This window comes from Oryctolagus cuniculus, chromosome X (genome assembly GCF_051225735.1).
Source record: "Oryctolagus cuniculus isolate XC-2025 breed Fujian yellow rabbit chromosome X, ASM5122573v1, whole genome shotgun sequence".
Lineage (NCBI taxonomy): Eukaryota > Metazoa > Chordata > Mammalia > Lagomorpha > Leporidae > Oryctolagus > Oryctolagus cuniculus.
In genome coordinates, this window is record NC_142888.1 from 84,721,388 (window position 1) to 84,741,729 (window position 20,342).

The 20,342-nt window shown below is 48.0% G+C and overlaps 2 protein-coding genes across 3 annotated transcripts in view; one reads left to right on the forward strand and one right to left on the reverse strand.

Annotated features, from left to right (window-relative positions):
* COL4A6 (collagen type IV alpha 6 chain) overlaps nucleotides 1-6,699 on the forward strand; it is a 312,990-nt gene extending 306,291 nt beyond the window's left edge. The window contains exons 43-45 of the mRNA XM_008272863.5: nucleotides 508-699; nucleotides 1,450-1,736; nucleotides 5,084-6,699. Of these exons, the coding sequence (XP_008271085.2) occupies nucleotides 508-699; nucleotides 1,450-1,736; nucleotides 5,084-5,344 (740 nt within the window). The 3' untranslated portion in view covers nucleotides 5,345-6,699. The remainder of the gene's footprint in view (nucleotides 1-507; nucleotides 700-1,449; nucleotides 1,737-5,083) is intronic.
* A 1,295-nt stretch (nucleotides 6,700-7,994) lies between these two features.
* ATG4A (autophagy related 4A cysteine peptidase) overlaps nucleotides 7,995-20,342 on the reverse strand; it is a 64,830-nt gene continuing 52,482 nt past the window's right edge. For both annotated transcript variants that reach the window (XM_008272860.5, XM_089323735.1), the window contains exons 6-13: nucleotides 20,159-20,231; nucleotides 17,243-17,322; nucleotides 16,382-16,569; nucleotides 16,182-16,260; nucleotides 11,673-11,818; nucleotides 10,112-10,168; nucleotides 9,013-9,121; nucleotides 7,995-8,536 (exon numbers count right to left, since the gene is read on the reverse strand). In XM_008272860.5, coding sequence (XP_008271082.1) covers nucleotides 8,466-8,536; nucleotides 9,013-9,121; nucleotides 10,112-10,168; nucleotides 11,673-11,818; nucleotides 16,182-16,260; nucleotides 16,382-16,569; nucleotides 17,243-17,322; nucleotides 20,159-20,231 — 803 coding nt within the window. In that variant the 3' untranslated portion in view covers nucleotides 7,995-8,465. The remainder of the gene's footprint in view (nucleotides 8,537-9,012; nucleotides 9,122-10,111; nucleotides 10,169-11,672; nucleotides 11,819-16,181; nucleotides 16,261-16,381; nucleotides 16,570-17,242; nucleotides 17,323-20,158; nucleotides 20,232-20,342) is intronic.

Sequence of the window (20,342 nt, forward strand, 5' to 3'; positions counted from 1 at the left end):
AGAGAAACACAGATCTCCCGTCTACTAGTTCACTCCCAAATGCCCACGACAGCCAGAGCTGGGCCCCACCAAAACCAGGAGCCAGGGACTCAGTCTGGGTCTCCCACATCGGCAACAGGGACCAACCACTTGCTGCCTCCCAGGGTGTGCAGGAAGCAGGAGAGAAACCGGGACTCATCCCCACCAAGAGAGAGCACAGGCCAGGGGTCTACATAGGGCAGTGGGAGAATGTGTGTAAGTGTGTGTGTGTGTGTGTGTATGATGAATGGGGACTCTGTAGCCGGATACATTTGAGCTGGAGTTGTGGCTCTACTGCTGACTGGCGGTGGGAGTGCTGAGCCCCAGTGTGCTCACCTACAAATGGGGGTAATAGCTACCATCTCGCAGGGGCAAGGTCATGCATGTGTGTGCAGAAGGGGTCTCGCGCGCGGCGCGGCACAAAGCAAGCAGCTGCGGTTAGCATGAGCTGCCCTGGGGTCACCCACTCCTGCTCTCTCCCTCTCTCAGGAGCTCCGGGGAAGCAAGGCCCCTTCGGGAGGCCTGGCATGCCTGGTCTGAGCCTGAGAGTGGGCTACACATTGGTGAAGCACAGCCAGTCGGAACAAGTGCCCCAGTGCCCCATCGGGATGAGCCAGCTCTGGGTGGGTTACAGCTTGCTGTTCGTGGAAGGACAGGAGAAAGCCCACAACCAGGACCTGGGTAGGTACCAGCTGCCGGCCCACTGAGCACTGGGGGAGGAGAGGAGGTTGCTGGCCCACTGTTGAGTTGTTGGGTTATCGAGCAGCAGTTCTGGATTCAAATCCTGGTGCTGCCACTTCCTAGCGGTACACTGCGAGCAAGGTATCCAACCTCGCTAATCTTCTGCTTCCTCCCTGGTGGAACAAAGCTAATCCCGGTGCCTGGGCACGTAGGGTAGTGTAAGGAGTACGTGAGCCACACAACGTAAGATGCTTAGAGAGCAACATTTGGCATTGAGGCCTGCAGCCGGGCAGTGCTGACCGCCCGAGCAGTCACCGGACTCCCTGCAGGCGTGCTGCCTCCCAAACACAGCCTCAGTCTATTCACCGCGGCTTTTCCAAAGCAGATAAACCGGGAGTGACTACTCACTTTTCAGAAAGTCCCGCCATTATAAAACTTCCCCCAGCTCATCCGTAATACCGAGGGGACTTCAAAATGTTCATGGAAAACGGCATTAAAGGTTTATGTGGGTGCCACGCATATTTTTTTCAGAAGACATATTTTCCATGGACTTTATGAAACCCCCTCATAGGATCTGAGGGACAGACCCCGCTGGGTGTTCCATGCCACGGGATTGTAAGCCGGGCGCTGCCTGGGCCGGTACAAGCGTACAAGTGGTTCCGTGTAAAGCCAAGGCACTGGCTAGTGCCGTTCCTGGTGGCCCTGCATTCAGCCAGAGCTCACCTGTCCCTGCCACCACCCCTCTTCCAGGCTTCGCGGGCTCCTGCCTGCCCCGCTTCAGCACCATGCCCTTCATCTACTGCAACATCAACGAAGTGTGCCACTACGCCAAGCGCAACGACAAGTCCTACTGGCTCTCCACCACCGCCCCCATCCCCATGATGCCCGTCGGCCAGGCCCAGATCCCGCAGTACATCAGCCGCTGCTCCGTGTGTGAGGCGCCCTCGCAAGCCATTGCTGTGCACAGCCAGGACACCACCATCCCGCAGTGCCCCCTGGGCTGGCGCAGCCTCTGGATCGGCTATTCCTTTCTCATGGTAAGCCCCGCCCCCAGAGCCCAGTTGGGCAGAAATGATGGCTAGTTAGGGGGTGAGGGCAAGACAGCAGTTTGTGCTCAGTGAATCATGGGCGGAGCCCCTCCTACCTCTGTGCCTGCTGCCGTTGGTGTCCCACCCAACGGGGCAGGAGGAAACACTGGGGGACAGTGAGGAAAAAGCTGTTCCCACGCAGGGCTGGGACACACTCTTGCTGGTGAGGCCAGGCATGGCCCGAGTCTTCAACCCATCCCCCTCGTTCCTTCTGGCCGCTGCCGTCTTCTCCTGAAAGGCCAGCTAAGGGCATGCTGCATGTCTAGACCCCTGATGGCATGTCTGCTACCTTCTCCACTTCGGTGGGAAGGCAGTGGCCAGGCACGCCACGTGTCTTGTTAAGCAAAAGAACACCTGTGAGGCCAAGGAGACCTTGAGTCCCCTAGCTGACATTCGGTGCACACCTGGGGATGCTTCATCAAACGGAAGGTCGGGGGAGGGCCAGGACACCTCCCAGGGACAGCCAGCGTGGCAGCCGGGCTCCTCAGAGCATCCCGGCTGAATCACCAGGGCTCAGCTGGGGAGAGCCTGTGTGATGAGCAGTCTTCCTCCCATCCCAGGGGTGCCTGCCCTGGAGGGAGGTGCTTCCTTGTTACGCTGTCTTGTGCATCGGCCAGTTTATCCCAAAGTACAGAATTGTCTCCCCTGTGGCTCTGTTCTGTCCACAGGTCAGATCAGGAAAGGCAAAATCCCCAAGGGCATCCCCAAAGAAGCAGTGCAAAGGCCAGGTACTGAATCTGCTGGCTTAGCTCTGGGGAGAGCTCCTCGCCTTTACTCAGAATCTCTTGCACTTTACACATAATTCCAACATAGCATATGTTCTTCTCCCCTGAACGTGTGTAAGGGTGAGCATTTGGACTTCCTAGTGAGGCCTCCAGAAGCCATGAGACACACCTCCTAAAAAGGAGACACAGGGGGAGAACAATTGAAAGGAGGCCCAAGAATCCCACAGGCTGCACGCCTCCGCGTGGGCCTTTTGCATAAGCACCTCCCCACACCTCCCCCCACACACAGACACACAACCATGCAAACTGTCACTCACCATGGCAAGCCTGAGCCATCTACGAGGGTTAAAATACATGGCGGCGGCTGGTGCCGCGGCTCACTAGGCTAATCCTCCGCCTTGCAGCGCTGGCACACCGGGTTCTAGTCCCGGTCGGGGCGCCGGATTCTGTCCCGGTTGCCCCTCTTCCAGGCCAGCTCTCTGCTGTGGCCAGGGAGTGCAGTGGAGGATGGCCCGAGTGCTTGGGCCCTGCACCCCATGGGAGACCAGGAGAAGCACCTGGCTCCTGCCTTTGGATCAGTGCGGTGCGCCGGCCACAGTGCGCCAGCCGTGGCGGCCATTGGAGGGTGAACCAACGGCAAAAGGAAGACCTTTCTCTCTGTCTCTCTCTCTCACTATCCACTCTGCCTGTAAAAAAAAAAAAAAAAAAAAAAAAAAAAAACATTGGCGGCAGCTGTTTTGCAGGGAAATGTGGTGTGCATTTTAGAAACTTGTCTACATGAGAGTCAAAATGGGGAAGTGATCGATGCTTCTCTAGTTGGGAAAGGGCACGTGAAGAGGCACACGGACATTCTCACTGTCCCAAAAGTTCCACAGAGTAAGGGGGTTACTGGGGGTCCGAGTGTCTGACCCCAGGCTGTTGGCTCACTCAGGTGCGTATCAGGCCCCTTCCCTACCTCCTGTGTTAAATAAGGAGTGGGGGGTGGTGGAGGCAGGGGAGACAGGGGCCACCGTTTGTGGGTATGTTGACTCAAGACTGTTGGCTCATGAGCAGCCATCAAAGTCAATGCCAAGGGAGCACACTGAACATGCGGGCTTGGGCTTTTAGGCCAAATATAAGGCCCACTTTTACTCAGCAGCTAACAAACGCTGTAGGAAGCTAGTGGGGAAAATGAGATAACTAGGTGAGTTTCTTTGGGTGCATAAGATTTTGGGACTCACATGTGTACAAGGGGTCTTCAGAGACTTTGTGGAAGATGTATATTAAGGATCAAAAATGCATGGATTTCAAAATTGGCATCAAAATAAACTTATCTTAATTGTATTTTTCCATGAACATTTTGAAATCCTTTCATATGTCACCCTAAAGGATGTGGCACAAATTGAAAGTTTAAGTCATTCTCATAAAGGTCAGTTCAGAGTAAGAGCTATGGATGGTATGCTGGTGGGAGGGTTGGGGGCATGGTTTATTTTATTATTATTTTTTAAAGATTTATTTATTTATTTTGAAAGAGTTACAGAGAGAGAGAGAGAGAGAGAGAGGAGAGGAGAGACACAGAGAGATCATCCACCCACAATAGCCAGCACTGGGCCAGGCCAAAGCCAGAAGCCAGGAGCTTCATCCAGGTCTCCCACATAGGTGGCAGTGGTACAAACACTTGGGCCATCTTCTGCTTTCTCAGGCACATTATCAGGGAGCTGGATGGGAAGTGGAGCAGCCAGGCCTAGAACGGGCGCCCAAGTTGGATGTCAGTATCGCAGGTGGCGGATTTACCCTCTATGCCACAAGGCCAGTCCCCCTTTATTATTTTTAAAAATATTCATGTATTTGAAAGGCAGAGTTACAGAGAGAGATGGAGAGAGAAGGGAGTTGGGGGACATGAGAATATCTTCCATCCACTCATTCACTCCCCAGATGGCCACAATGGCCAGGGCTGGTCCAGGCCAAAGCCAAGAGTCAGGAGCTTCTTTTTGGTCTCCCGCAGGGGCCCAAACACTTTGGGCATCTTCCACTGCCTTCCCAGGTGCATTAGCAGGTAAGTGGATGGAAAAGTGGAACAGCCAGAACACGAACCAGCATCCATAAGGAATGCCGGCACCACAGGCAGTGGCCTAACCTGCTAAGCCACAACACTGGCTCCAAGGGGCATGGTTTAACCAGTTCGTGGAAACTGCATATTCTTTCCCTTACAGTACAGTGCACAGTAGATGAAGGGCTTGGAGAACTGTGTTCTGAGGGCCTGTTGTATTGTCCTGAATTCCGCCTTTTTCAGATGTGTCTGTGGACATTCGGTGGTGAGGTGATTGAACACACCTGCAAACTCAGGGGGACAGCAATAGCCTGAGAAACACTGGTTGACACGTAGCCTTTGGCCCCATGCGATGGGTTAAGTGGGCACAAGGGAGCCTGAAAGGGGGGCATTGCTGGCCCTAAAGGCTGCTATAAGGGAGGATGGGCAGCCCCTGCCCCTGCAGGCCAGAAGCTGGGGCCGCCCCTCGGGGGCAGTGCTTCGGAGCAGGCATCCACGTGTTCCCCCCACGGCAGCCCACACAGCCACCCTGTCTGTTTTAGCACACGGCCGCCGGCGCCGAGGGCGGAGGCCAGTCCCTGGTCTCCCCTGGATCCTGCCTCGAGGACTTCCGGGCCACTCCTTTCATCGAGTGCAGCGGGGCGCGAGGCACCTGCCACTACTTTGCCAACAAGTACAGCTTCTGGCTGACCACGGTGGAGGAGAGGCAGCAGTTCAGGGAGGAGCCAGTGTCTGAAACGCTGAAAGCCGGGCAGCTGCACAGCCGAGTCAGCCGCTGCCAGGTGTGTATGAAAAGCTTGTAGGGTGGCACCTGCCACTCTGCCCCTTGCCCTCCCCTCCCCGTCACAACAGTCACCTCACAAACCTGGCCAGACTGAAGAAGGACGGCCTGGGCCCTTTTGCCAATCTGTCCAGTTGTCTGCTGGAGTCTCATTTGGGCTGGACGACTGGACGTTCCTATCACCCCAACCCTCACGCCCGATAGATGAGTCCACTCTGGATCTGCTGGCCCGTTTCAGTCACCCTGGTGCTACCGTTGGATTTGCATGTTTGCATGACTTTTCATGGCTACCTCGGAAAGATTTGCTGGGCCGCCACCTCCTTAGACTGCTGGCTTTCCTCGCTGTCTTGATCAGAAAGCTCTTCACCATCACTACTGTCATTTCTTTATGTCCAGAGGTCACTACACATGACTCGGCTTAAACCAGAGCCCAGTGTTTCCAGGTTTAAAAAAGAAATCTCTGGCTGGACATTTCTGGATGGCTCCGGTCTGCCTAGTACAAGCCCTCACTATTGAGAGGCCCACAAATGGAACAGGGTGCCAGCCAGGGGCCTAGGTGTGAACTCTGACTCCTTCAGAGTGAGCTAGCCTGGGCCTCCTATGGCATAGGAAGTCCTGAAGGCCAGCGGCAGAAAGGGGCTCACTAACCTCATAAGGTCCTAGACTTCCTCCTGGCTGGCTCTCTCCTCAGCCAGAGACAGAGAACTTGGCCAGGTCTAAAGTAGAGCATTGGATGCAACCAACATGGCCAAGCCCATAAAAGCACTCAAGAATCACGGCCCTTTTTCCTGAGCCGAGGGTAGAAAGGTGCATGGCTAAGGAGGTGTAAATTTTGCTTTCGACTCCAGGAACAAAAAGGTAAAGCTCCATTTCTCAGAAGTCCTTGTTTACTCCAAATGTCATCCAGATGTGTGCCATGTGGCAAATTCAAACTCCAGTGTGTTAGTTCCTTTGCATTCTGAGGCTGTTACAGAGACGTGCCAGAAAAAAAAATGGGCATCCAACTGTTCTTTCACAGGTAGCCTATTAAACGATTTCAATGTGTTTTTATAAACCTAATAAAAATTAAGCACACTCCTCTCATTAGCAGTTAGCAGACCTAGAGCAAGCCCAAGTTGGCTATAAAGTGTTTTGTATTCTGTTTGGGGGGATTTATTTTCGCCATTTTCTGTCATTGCCAGTTTCCCAGAATCCTCTTAGCTCTGTTGACATGAGGCAATTCCTTTCAGGGGATTCTGTTTCCTTAAGTATTATGTCCACTGTGCCAATACAGACAACGCATAATCAGTGTCATCTGAATAATTGCTACCTTCACCTCCTGAGTAATAAGCATGGCGTCGGCTTTGTATATAGCCAATAAAATGAATGAAATCTGAACATGGACTCTTTGGACATTCTTCGATGACAACTTTTCTAACATTCAACACACTACAGTCCGTGAGTTCCCCCTCAGAGCCTTGGATGTTCCTGTTACTGAGAGTGGAAATCGGTAATAAAACATTGAGGCAGGAACATATCAGAAAATGATCAAAGTCAAAGGGCTGGTCTATAAACCCTTGATTCAAGACAAGCCTACAACTGCTTTCCTCCCCTTGACAGGCTAGAGTTTAAGGAGTTTCTACACTTTTGTACTGTCAGGACTATTTATAGATAAATCAAAAGTTGAGAAATGTTATAGTTGTTAAATCTAAGCTGCATATGTGTATGTGTGTATATGTGTGTGTGTGTGTGTGTGTGCATATGAATATTTTATATATGCAGAAAACACACCCTCTGGAAAGGATAAAGAAGAAATTAATAACCTTGGGAGTTTTCAGGGAAGGGAACTCACCTGTGGGAGGGAAAGACATTTCGCTGAATAACATTTTGGATCTTTTGAATTTTGAAGCATTGGAATATATTACCTACTTGGGCGGGGGGCGGGGACAACCACAGGCTCCAAGGAAACAAGTCACTTAGCTTAGTGCTAGCTTCCAAACCAAGGAAAGGAAAATGGGAAGATATTTCAGGGATTTGAGCTGAATTCTCACAGGACAGTGGCTAGCCAAGCGAATTTGATGGATACCTGCTTTAAAACTTAGCATGTTGCTAATCCTGAAATGATTTGAAATGGTATTTGAGGCACCAGTTAAATGTCACCACATGAATGATTCTTTCTAAATATGGCTGCTAACCAAAATAGCATAATTGAAACACAATATATTTTTAATTTCTCGAAAACCAAAAATAAACCATTTAAGTGCATGATTGGCAAGCTACAGCCCGCTGGGCAAACCTAGTCCTCTGCCTGTTTTTGTAAATAAAGTTTTACTGGATTACAGCCAGGCTCATTTGCATGCACACTGTCTGCGGCTGCGTTTGTGTTTCCACAGCAGAAGTTGAGCAGCTGGGACAGAGGCCGCATGGCCTGCAAAGCTTAAAATATTTACCATCTGACCCTTTCCAGAAAAACTGTGCTGACCCCTGATTGAAGCAACCATGATTGGATTTAAGGATAGGGTGATGGCTGACAAAAGTATCAGTGACGCTGGGGACAGTGAGCCATCAAATAGTGAGGTTTCCCTAAGTATGCAGGAGATCAGCAAGTGTACATTGGACATAATTTCCTTGAGAAATGTTTTGACAGAAATTATAATTATGTCAAGTACATATTCAAATAATTTATCAAGAACTTTTTAAATCCCTGATTCAGTTGCTTTATTATTTGAGCAAGAGAACAGATTGCTTCTTAGTATTTAGCCCCAAAGAGGTCACACCCGAAAGGGTGAAGAAGAACAGAGTAACCATCTGTCATCCGGAAGGAAGCTGAGAGCCGCTGTCTGCCTTCCAGACGTCCATCGCCTCACCTCAGAGCTCAACACTCGCTCTGGCCATGGAACACCAGCTGGGAAGCAACAGTCTCCTCCTCATCTTCTCCCTCCGGGGCGCCACGACTGCGCTCTTTCTTTCTAGGGAAGGCTTGCTGTCATGTGTTTGTTTTGCCTTTTGTCTGAGAATTGGCAGTTGGCTCAGTCATGATTGCTACTGAGTTTGTATGCTGTTGGCATATCAGGCACTTGCTGACTAGGAAAGTTTTGTGTGATAAGTTCGTGTCCCTATGGTGCCAGATGGAAGACAGACCTCCAAGTTGAGTTTCTACTACACTACACACTCAGAATCTCAAAATCTTCCTCCAGGTCCAACTCCTCCAGTTGTTCAGTAGAGTCGATGAATTCTGTTGGAATACATGAATGAGAAAGAGAGGAAGCTCGACACTTGGGTTGAAGGGACCAATCAGTACATTACTCAGCAGCTAAGACTACACATTCTTAAAATCGCTTTGCTTGCTAAAGAAAAACTTGTCGGGAGGAGACACAGTTAGGACCATTGCCAGGTGTAAGAAATTCTCTATAAGACTCAGAACAATCCTAGTCATCACAAGGCCTAATTAGAATAACGGGGCCAAGGCTCTACTACCCCCTCGAGATGCCTCTTGAATCATTCATGGCCTCTGAATTGTGATTCTGCACAAGACCAGGAGAAAACAATTCTAGTCGTCTTGATTTTTCATAGAACTTTTGCTTCTAGCTATTCTTCTTTTTTATTGTTCTTTGAGATTGGCGACGATGAGCTTAGCAGAAGATTTAAAGTATAATTTTTTCTGTATCACAAAACAATCGCTCGATGCGGGTCTGCTGAACAACAGCTTACCTGCCCCAGTGGTTGTCACTTCTGGTTTGGCTGGAGGTACAAAGGGAGGCCAGTGTGATGGATGCTTCTGAACTAATTCAAACATCCTTAAATTCTCCTTTAGAATTTCCTGGGGAGACACAGAAACAGCTGTAAACACTACTACACTTCTGTGCAGGTGGCAATGTGTGACCCCAAACCCACCAACCTGGTGGCTGACAGAAGAAAACAAAGGCCTAGCAAATATACCCTTCCTCTACTTGAACCATCTGAAGACCCAGCCATCTTTACTTCCAGATACTGTTGGCCAGCAAAGGAGGATACTGGGAGTAACTGAGGGCAGTACCCATCACCCTGCCTCAATACTCAGTAATCTGCTATGAGGCTTAGGCCCTGTGCCACTTACATTAGTCCAGCTCAATTTTGGGGTGAGATGTTCATGAAGTACTGTCTCCAAAGAAATGTCAGTTAATCATATTAAATCTGCCCCAGAAGAGTACTGGTAGCTATTGGTGTGGGTTCAGGTGTGATCCACAATTTATAGCAAATGTATCCATTTAAATGGCATGGTGTGACCAGAAATGTGATATATAGTTTTACTGCATTCTGAAATGTTAAGTATTGACTTTAGAAAATAATTCTCCTTATATCTCGGGGAATCATTACCTGGGGTATTAACTTTGTATTCACTTGTGAAGAAAAAACTCTTCCCTCCTTACACTTTCAAAGGCTCTGAGAGCCCATCTGTCCAATGTAGTGGTATAAACAGAGTAAGGAAGAATTTCGATTGAGCAATATAAAATTGGCATTTTCAGTTCGAATGGCAGAATATTATCTATTTCATGATTCATCGGCTTAATGAGATGAAGCATCAAGTGTCATCACGGACATCACACACTCAGCATACAAAGTATATCTCAATCAAAAGTTTTGTTTTTCCAGTTTCCCAAAAGTTATACACAATTTCCCACATCCAACAGTTTCTTTGATGCCATAGTTTCTTTTTCTTGCAATACAATCATATCAGACTAGGTTTACACTACTGTGAAAAATAATCTTGAAAAGGAAACATATTGAGTTACTTTCATTGTTTAGGACTAAGAAAAACATACATCTTTACCTTCTGAACAAGGCTACACCAGTTATCAAAGTCTTTTTCTTCTTTGCAGAAAAATCCCTTGGGGGTGGGGGAGAGAAGCAAAAGAACACAACTTAGAATTGCCCTTTGCAACATGGAGCTATGGGCTCAGAATCCCAACATGGGTCCCACTCTCCCCAAGTGCAGTACAGGAAGAAGATTGGCCAGGCTTCTCTTTCTCCTAGTTCATTGCCTCACTTGGACATAGACAACTGTGTTCTCTCTCTCTCTCTCTCTCTCTCTGTCCTTCTCACTTGCTTGCTCTCTTTCTGTTTCTTTCCTTCCATGTCCCTCCCTGCTCAAGCTGTGAGTTCTTCTAACTTGAAGACCAGACTCCAAAGCATGAGGTTAACTGCATCATATTCAGAGTATGCAAACACACATCTATAAAGAATATTCAATAAAACAAGCAAACAAAAGCCAAAGAGCATTTTCAACTAGAAACAACACTGGACAATGTGGCTTTGACCTTCAAGTTATTAGAGTGGGTTACCTGAATAGAGAGCAATGTCAGTCTCCTTCCCTGTGCAACAATGGTCCAAATCAAGAGGAGGACTATCAGCTTGTGCTGGTCACCGTGCTCTGACAGTTGGATTACATGGGAAGAGAGGATGCAGACAGGCCCCAGAACCACTGCTACTTCACAGTGCGTACAGGTAGCAATCAAACTTCCTGTGGGGGAAATCCTGCAACTTCCTGGACTGTGTGCACTGAGAAATGGGCACAGTCCTCCCAGGACTTCTTACTCCTGCATCTCTCCCTAGCTATAATCCACCTTCGCATGTCGACAAACGGAGGCCAAGAAGGAAACCAGGATAAGATGGTAATACTTGGGGCAGGCTCTGGGGCACCATCACCCCATGTTGGAGTGCCTGGGGCTGAGTCACACCTCTGCTGCTGCTCTGGCTTCCTGCTAATGTACAACCTGGGAGGCAGCAGATGATGTCTCAGGTGCTTGAGGCGCCTGCCACCCACATGGGAGACCTGGAAAGGGTTCCTGGATCTTGGCTTTGGTCTGGCCTAGCTCTGCCTGTTGTAGGCATTTGGAGAGTGAAATAGTAGAGGAAAATTCTCTCTCTCTCTCTCTCTCTCTCTCTCTTTCTGTGTGTGTGTGTGTGTGTGTATATTGCTGCTTTTCAAGTAAATAAAAATAAGTAACACTTTTTTGAAAAAGAAAAGATGAAGTACTAACAATAACATTCATAGACTACTTACAGTGGGCTAGCCCTGTGCCAAGTACCTGAAACACAATGTGTCCATGTAACCATACAAGAAAGAAGTATGGTCTTCTTCACTGTATAAATGCAGAGACCAAGGCTCAGAAAGGTAAGCAACTCCAGTCTACAGCTCAGATGTGGCAGAGTCTGGAGCTGATTGGCTCCAGGGCCCATTCTTTCCCCCACTACGCTGCGCTGCCTCTTATGGGCCTGGTGAGCAGACAGATTCTTGCCAGCCTACTCAGCAATCGGGCTAACTCCTGGGGAACCAATCTGCAACGGAGTTGTGCCATATCCCCTGGCCCACCCGACATTCAGGTACCCACCAATGCCACAGAAGGATCCAAGTTCAGAATGTTCATTCGCTGTGGGGACTGCAGGCAGTGGAAAGTCTGGTCATCAACCGTTCCGTTCTCTTCAGTGTCGACAAAGGTCTGGGTTGTATGAGGGTCCAAGAAGATGAGCTCATTACCTGTTTTGAAAGAGACAGGCTTAACCTTAGAAGAACCGCTGGCCCTGGCCCCACTGCTGTCCTCGGAAGAAGGCCCTCTGGTTCTGCTAACCCTCCCTTGGTGACAATGTGCATGGGATGACAGAAAGCCTGAAGCCACGGTAAGCATGCTTGAAGGAAGACACTTGCACTTAAATCTCATCATTCAGTGAGAAGACTTGCCCTAGCATTTACATTCCCTCAATGTCCAGGTCCAAAAATGGAAAGTGACAGGTTTGGACATGAGAGACCACAGATGACATGGCAGGCTCTGTGAGCAGCAGTAGCAAAGAGCAGGTGGGAGGTAGAGTCACTGGGCCATGAGCCCAGGGGCCATTAGGGACCTTTCTGCCTCTTCTGACATTGAAAAGCATCTTGACCTAGAATCATCACTTCTTAGACTTACACTCAGGGAGTGTCTCTGGTAAAGGAAAAAGCCTTGGACTCCAAAAGAAATGCTCCCCAGATCGAATGAGGATGCTAACTCTGCTATGGATGAGATACTAATGAGCTGACTTCCGGTCCTGATTAGGTAACAAGTTGGTGATTGTCAGCAAGGTAGTAGATTTCTGTCAGAAAGCACTGCCTTTGCCTCTCTAACATCAGTACAGATGTGACTCACTGGGAAAACTCACTTTGGGACGGTTGACTTTTGCACCTAAGAGAAAAGCCATGTGTTGTTAAATTGAATAAGCCTTACCCAAAAACTGTCCTGGGAGGAGTTCTGGGTAACATTTCTACTTGGACCTAATCTTCCGAGGGCTGAGAGTCCTTCCAGCACTCATCAGCAACAACTGTGTAAGCAAAAATACCGAAAGGGACACCCTGACCTCACCGTCCAGGCTTGAGTGCCATCTAGGCCTCTGTGTTCTCAACTGTGCCAGGCGACCAAAGAGACATCTACTTGCATCAGGAGACTGGGGGGGGGGGATGCCCCCAAAGCCCTCCTTGGTATGGCACTGAAGATTGATTGGGCACATTTATGTATTTCTGTTGGCAAAGAATGTGCTTCCCAGAGCCGATGAAAAGTTTCACTTTATCATAAACCAAGAACAAACCACTTCATTCGCTCTCTTTGAATGTTCTTGTTTATAAACTGGGGTCACTGCGCCTGTCTTGGAAGATTCCTTCCTGGAATCTTGGAAACCTGGAAGATTCTACCTCTGTGAAATGCTTCTAACACAATACAGGTACAAGATGGCCACAGAAATATCTTCCTTTAAATCAAGAGCATTTTCCGGTAAACATGTTGACAAGTATATGGAAATCGATGTTGCCATATGACCAGTCAAGTGACTGGCTCCTCCTAGAACACAGGTGGGCAAGATCAGTGATAGCAAAAACACCTCGGGTCACACTAGAGAGCAATAACCAAGATGCTTAAAGGAAGCCTACCTGAGACCATACTAAGATAAGAGGAAAAGGAAGTTGTGGACAAGGAAACTGAAAGCCAAAGAGGGCTAGAACTCAGCCATCTGCTGGAGTGTTGTGAGTTCAGGCAGTGGAAATAATAACCTCTGCTCTGGCTCTGGCCAGGACCTTTCTCTATGAGGGTGAGGGTGTGAGTGAAGTGTGTGTGTGTGTGTGTGTGTGTGTGCAGCTGCCTTGTTTCTCATAGTGCTGGTAAGAAACATAGTAGAAGATGGAAAGAATCCTAGAACTGCTGTGGGGAGTACGCACAGGTCTCAGATGAGGCCCCGGGGGAAGGTGCAGGCTGCTCAACCCTGCAGAGACAGGGTTAACACAATAGATCTCAAGGTGGCAATCTCTCCTCAAGTGCAGCAGGCAAAATGTGACAACCTGCATCTTCCCAGGACCACAGCCTGACACATCTAGAGGTTCTCCCAGCTTCCCGCCAGGCAGGAGGGTCTCAGGAAAGCAATGGAGTGTGGCAGGCACAGATACCCTAGTTGGAACCAAATGCTAGCTTCACAACTTTCTAGCTGAGTGACTTTGAGGAAATAACCTCTCTTAGTAGTTTCACTAGGTGTAAAATGGAAATAACGGTCTGGACTTCACAGGGGACAGAGAGATGGGGAGAGAGAACTATGCAGAAACCCAGGCATAATACAGGTGTTCAAAAAATGGCAACTCTCAACCCTCGCCTCCCTTTAGACCCTCTGCTGATCCGGGCCACTCAACCTCATCTAATAAGGGGGTGAGCCACAAAGGGGGAGCTGGAAGACTTGGGAGCCACACGTTTGCACAAGGGATTTACAAATGAGTGAGAGGATGGGCGCTATGTGAACCACTATCTTGGATTATTCAAGAAATAAAGCTTGCCTGGATCTCGTTAATGAGAAGTCAGATTCAGGAAATGGGGTTATGCCAGCTTGGCAAATTCTCTCTGGGCATCTTGGGATAGGGAGGCCAGGGTGCTCAGGAGCCACATACACTATTCACTGAGATCCCTTCCAATCTGTTCCAAACGTGTCTTAAAGTATTGTTCTGGAATGAATATCTGTGTTTCCGCAGAATCCATATATTAAAAGCCTATCCCCAGTGGGCTGGAACTAGGAACTGGGGGCTTTGAGAGGTGAAACACTGATGAAGGTAATAGGATTAGTGTCTGCAGAGGCCATACGAGCTCCCTCGCACTTTCTACCACGGGAGGACACAGTGACAAGGTGCCATCCATGAACTAGGGAGCAGGTCCTTACCACACATGGAATCTACCAGTGCCTTCATCTTGGAATTCCCAGCTTCTAGAACTGTGAGAAATAAATCACTGCTGTTTCTACACCACTCAGTCTGTGGGACACTGGTAAAGCACCCTGAACAGACTAGGACAAGCATAAGCAATAGGAAATAACTGTTTGCAATATTTTCTTTGTCAAGAACCCAGAAGCTTAGGAATCAAGGGCATCTAAATTTATATAACTCCAAATATTGAGTTTTTTTTTTTTTTTTTTTTTTTTTTTTTTTTCAAATATTGAGTTTTGTACCTAGGAAAAACAAAAGCCACCATGGGCTCTTAGTTTCCATTCATCTGTAGTTCTTAGGATTGACCAATAGATGGCAGCATTAGAGAGCACAGAAGCAGCTGTGCAAAAATCCCCTTTTTCTGGAAGAAAGAGGTAGCAAAGGAAAGAGGTGTGGGGGTGAGGCAGGGTGGAGCTACCTTTCGCCATGCGCGGACCGGAAGCCTGGCTCTTTGTGAATGCTTTACTGTGAGATGACCCGACAGTGAGTTGGGTGTTAGCCATGTTTCACAGAAGACAAACCACGACTGAACGACTTCATATCCTTTAACTGCACTAACACAACTTGGCAAAAAGGAGACTAGCACGCAAAGTGAGGTATGTCTGTTTCCATCGCCCCTCACCTCCACGAATCTCCAGGAGATGTGTGGGGGAGGCTGACCAAGGCCATAGGCCATCTCTACCCTGTCCTCTGCACATCCCTTCCTGCCATGTTCACAGAACCACTCTAGCTCTCCCTCACCTATGGACCAATCTAAGCTCATAACTTCCTTGAGACCCAGTCTCAGTCTACCCTACCCCTGCCAGAGGTGTGCTGGAGGCACCACTCCCTTAACCCACACCCTGGTCTTCAAAGCAGGGTCTGTGGACTAGCAGTACCGGCACCACCTAATTTGCAATGCAGACTCCCAGGCTCTAAGGCAGGCAGACCCCCTGAATCTGCATTCTAATAGGTAGTCAAGGTGATTTGTGTGCACGGTGAAGCTCACTGTGTGTGTTGAGGGCCTTAAATGCTTCTGATGGCAGCCACTGAGTGAGAAAGGTGGCTGGGTTTGTGGAGGCACTGGCCTATGCAAGGAGTGTTGGGCTGTTCCTTTCAGGGTTCATGGTAGGAAATCAGTGCCTTGAAGGCTTGGCCCCTGTTGTCAGGAAAGGAATAATTCTGCCTTTGCCTCCTCTAATTGCCACTCTGTTATGGCTCTAAACAATGAGCCAGCACACCCAGCTCTGGGGACCTGGGAAGGCAGAGGGCACCTCCTAGCTTAGCTGCCTGAACCCCAATAAGAAGGAGATCAGCAAAGCCACGGGACTGAAATGCCACTGCCCTGGGCCTCACAGGCAGGAAAGAGATGTGCTGGATGAAGCTGTGACCTTGTGACCCACCCGGTGAGAAAGCTGAGGAACCATGTTACCAAGAGGCAAGGAAACAGAGGCTCTCAAAGGTGGCCTGCATTCCGCCAGGCACCCGTAAGCATTCCTCTCCATAGATCAGCCTAGAAGACAGAAGGAGCAGACCAGACGCCATAGCAGCGCTGAGCTACACAGGGGCCCACTCATTGCCATCACCTGGTCTCCCAGGCAAACCTCATGCCCACTCCCTCCCGTTGCCCATGGTGACTTACTTGTGAGTCCTCCTTTCTTACCTAAGAATCCTATGAAATAATAGGCGTTATTTGGTTTTCCTCCTAATGCCCCTAAAGACTGTGGCATCTTAAAACACTCCTGGAGGGAAAGAGAATGCAAGATTCTCAACTCACTTGTGGACTGCTGCTCACGGATCTCTGTGCTGGCATGGCGGTATGATGGGCAGGCAGCAATGGGCTCAGGAAAAGGGGCAACTTACTTTGAATGCATCAACATAGACAGGATTGATTTGGTTTATGCCCAGCCGGAGGGGCACAATGAGCAGCAGGGGTTTCCAGGCTGGGCAGCAGGCAGAGGTGCCCTTACTCTGGTTCGAAGCAGTCAGAGAATCATGGAGCCTTTCACCAGGTGTGTTGGCACTCAAGGGAAGGACACAGCACATTTTTTCTAGAACGGGAAGGTAAGAAAGTTAGGTAAGTAAGGGGTAGCCAGCTGTTGGAAATACTGCAAATGCAAAATAAAGGGGCGCCTCAGGTAATACTCCTTGCCTGGAGGGCCCTCCCCACCACCACCAGGGCACAGCTGGCCCCAACCTCGCATAGGAAGCCTGGGCCATTCCTTCAGTCTCATGCTCTTCATTCTGGTCACTGCCTGCTTGTTTAGCTCCCAACAGGTATTCTGGGTTTATTAAGGAAATCTCATTTCTCAGCTAGTTCGCAAGGGCCTCTGAAACAGGAGCTGTGACTTTAGGCTTCGCCATCCCCCATGGATGGGAGCACAGGCCTGGATAAGGGTGGATCTTTACAAAAGATCTATCAATGGCTTAATGAAATGCACAGTCTGGATTTCCCACAGGAAAAGGGTATAGTACCTCATCAAGGGGCAGCAAAGATCCTCCAATGGCTTACTCCGTCACAGAAAGCCCAAGCAGAAGAGCGCCAGAGCCCAGTGCTCTCCTAAGCTTCCCCGCCCTGGTGAGGGAGGCCAGAGCCCCAGTGCTCTCCTAAGCTTCCCCGCCCTGGTGAGGGAGGCCAGAGACTCTCTCTGGCCTTAGATTTCTAAATGCTGAGGAAGGAACTCATCACCCCCAACACGGAAGATAAACAGGTTGAGCACTCACTGATGTCTTCAATGACCACTGTATTATCCATTGAAACATAAACAGCCAAGGAATTCCATTCATCAAATAAAGCAAGTTTTCTGCAAAGCAACATATAATGAAGTCACAACTGGGTAAGATGGGCAAGTCAGCAGGAAGCAATTATAATGTACAATTTATGCCCAGTGTTCCCAAAGTCACTGAATGTGGAGCCACAGAGAAGCTGGTACTCAGGTCAGCACTGGCTCCTGTGACAGATCTCTAGGACAGTCCATATCCGGGGACTGTGAGAATGCCAGAGTCACTGTATCTGAACTTCAAAACAAAGGCATAGCTTACAACATGGAATAGTCTACCTCACAAAATGAAGGCTTCCTGCTGGCCAAAGAAAAAGAAAGAAAGAAAAGTCAGCCACACAGCTACTCTCAAAGTTGTGGGAAACTGTTTTTCTTAAATCAATGACATTCCTACTATGTGTCTGAAAAAAAGAAAACTGTCATTGAAATATATATTTGTTGGTGAGCATACATAATGTGGACAATGAGCCCCCCAGGAAAACCCAGAGGGAGATATGAAGATACTTCAAAACATTCATGGAAAACAGAATTACAAGATAAATTTACTTGGGAGCAAAAAAAATGTAAAATAGATATATACGAGAGGTCGTCAATAAGTTCATGAAAGTACAAAGTATGAAACAACTATGCATAGATTTCAAAATATTTTTGCACCAAAATAAACTTTTTCTTTTACTTCTATCTTTCTTGACTTTTTTGAAGTACCCTGGGAGCAGGGAGGAGGGGAGAAAGAGAGAGAGAGAAATGTTCTCTCTCATACCTCACCCCCATCACCACGAACACTCTTCAAGGAGACTTATGTCACAGACTGACTCTGGTTGAGGCCTACCCGGTCAGCAGCTGAAGAGACAGCATGCCAACTTGCATGAGTTCAGGGGCTGTCACAAAGAAAAACCCTTTGAAAGAGAGATGATCTCAGGTCATCAAAAAAGCACCCTGCGATTTTTCCCTTCCCTTTCACCTGTCGACTTCTGGGATTCCTAGGAAAGGTCTAGACTCACTAGACAAAAGCAAACAAACAAAAACACCAACATTCTGTCTACCAATGTAGCTCCCTGCAAGAGGTAAATTACCATTACACTTTTATTTCGCTCATTTTGATGTATTATCTTTCTCCAGAACAATATAAATACTACTATTAATAATACACTGACAGTCCTCAATTTAGATAGTTCAACTTAGGATTTTGTTGACTTTATGATGTTGTGAACTTGATACACATTCAGTGGAACCTGTAGTTCAAATTTTGAATTTGAGTCTTTTCCCAGGCTAGCAATATAGGGTACAAAACTCTCTTGTGATACTGGGCAGTAGCAATGAAACACAGCTCCCAAGAAGCCCCACAATCACGAGAGGAAAGGACTGTGTTAAGCTGTGATGTTCAGTAGGGCAGGTGTATTAAATGCTTTTTCCATTTAACAATACTTTCAACTTACAATAGGCCTATCCAGACATAACTCCATTGTAAGTCGAGGATCCCCTGCACTATGGTTAATGAAAACATGATGAATCAGAACCCACTTGAATTCCTCAAAGAATGCCATTTGCTTCCTGTTGCAAGCCTCAAAATTTAGAAGAGGCAAATTCTGAAAGATGCCATTTAGCAACAAACCATTGCACGCTTCAGTTTGGACCCTGACATAGTCATTCTAATCTCTCATATTTTCTACCCTGGTTTCCTGCATTGGTTCTCAAAATACTGCCAAGTCCTCAGCACAGACAATGATGCCCAAAAGGCCATTCTAAGACAAGAAGTGGCCTCGGAGAGGCTACACTATTAGCAAGGAGTCAAACCAAGATACAGGTTTTTCTTTGGGTCTCCAGTAATTCCAGACCACTCCCCTGACATGCACATTTCCAAAACATCCCAGTTCACTGCAGATTGGCTAATAATTGTTAAAGGGCCCCATATGTACTCTGCACATGGCAGGTGTCGCCATAATGCCCAGAAATTGAAGTACGGAGCATCAAAGGAGTCCAAGTAGTTTCAATCTTCTGATCCCTAAATCTGGCTTCAGATCCTGGTTGCCATTTTAATGTACTAAATGAGTATTTATTGAGTACTTTCGTGTACCAGGAAGCTCCACAGAAGAAACAGGACAAATCTCTGCCCTTATGGGCTCTGTATTTGGTGGTGTAGGCTGTCAGGAAAGAGTGACCACAGGTAGGGTGAGCTGCAGGTGTAGGCACTGATGCCATTCACCACATTAACTCCCCAGAAGTTGGTCCTGGCCTCTCCTCTGCACCTCTCATAGTGGGAGGTGAACTCTGGAATCCTACAGGCCAGCTGTAAAAGTATCATATCAGGGTACCCGGAGTCTTCTAAGAGATGACAAACTGATTCCAAGACTCCTTCAGGGTTTGTCTCCTCCAAGAGGTAGTGAGTTCCTTGAGGCAAGGAAGGTGTCTAGCATCTTGCTATACACCCAGCCCTTAGCATAGTCAAACCATGCTGTCAACGTGGAATGAATTAACAGGTTTTTAAAATACTATGCAGGGTGAGAGTCCTTTATTTTCTTAGGCTGGTTCAGCCTTCACCACATAAAATGACACTTTCAGCTTCAAAAGGACCCTCAGCTTAATGGCTCAGGGCACATAAGTGTCCATTTGAAGGGTGAGACACTGAATGTGTTCTGGGGTACAGGTACATATACTGATGCCAATGAATACAATGCTGGGATAGCAAGGCAAATATCTATACTTACACGTTTCAAAGAACCATCTAGATGTTTGATGGCATACTGGGAAAGGTGGCTTAGTGGGTTTGCAAGAACACTTAGGTTGATGGGAGGTTTAGCTGGGTGGGTAGGGAGGCACAGGAGACAGCAGAATAAGGCACATACCAGACTTTTTTACTTACTTTAACACCTGTGCAACTGTATTTGGTCCAAACCATTCGCCAATTGATTTCCCTTCTCCTACACCCATTTGTGCTGTTTTATGTGGAAAAAATTAACATGTTAGTAAAATATCTTCCAACAAGCCACATACCCCCAATAATTTTTTGTATAAGTAATTAAGCAGATGAACAACTTAGTGAAGCC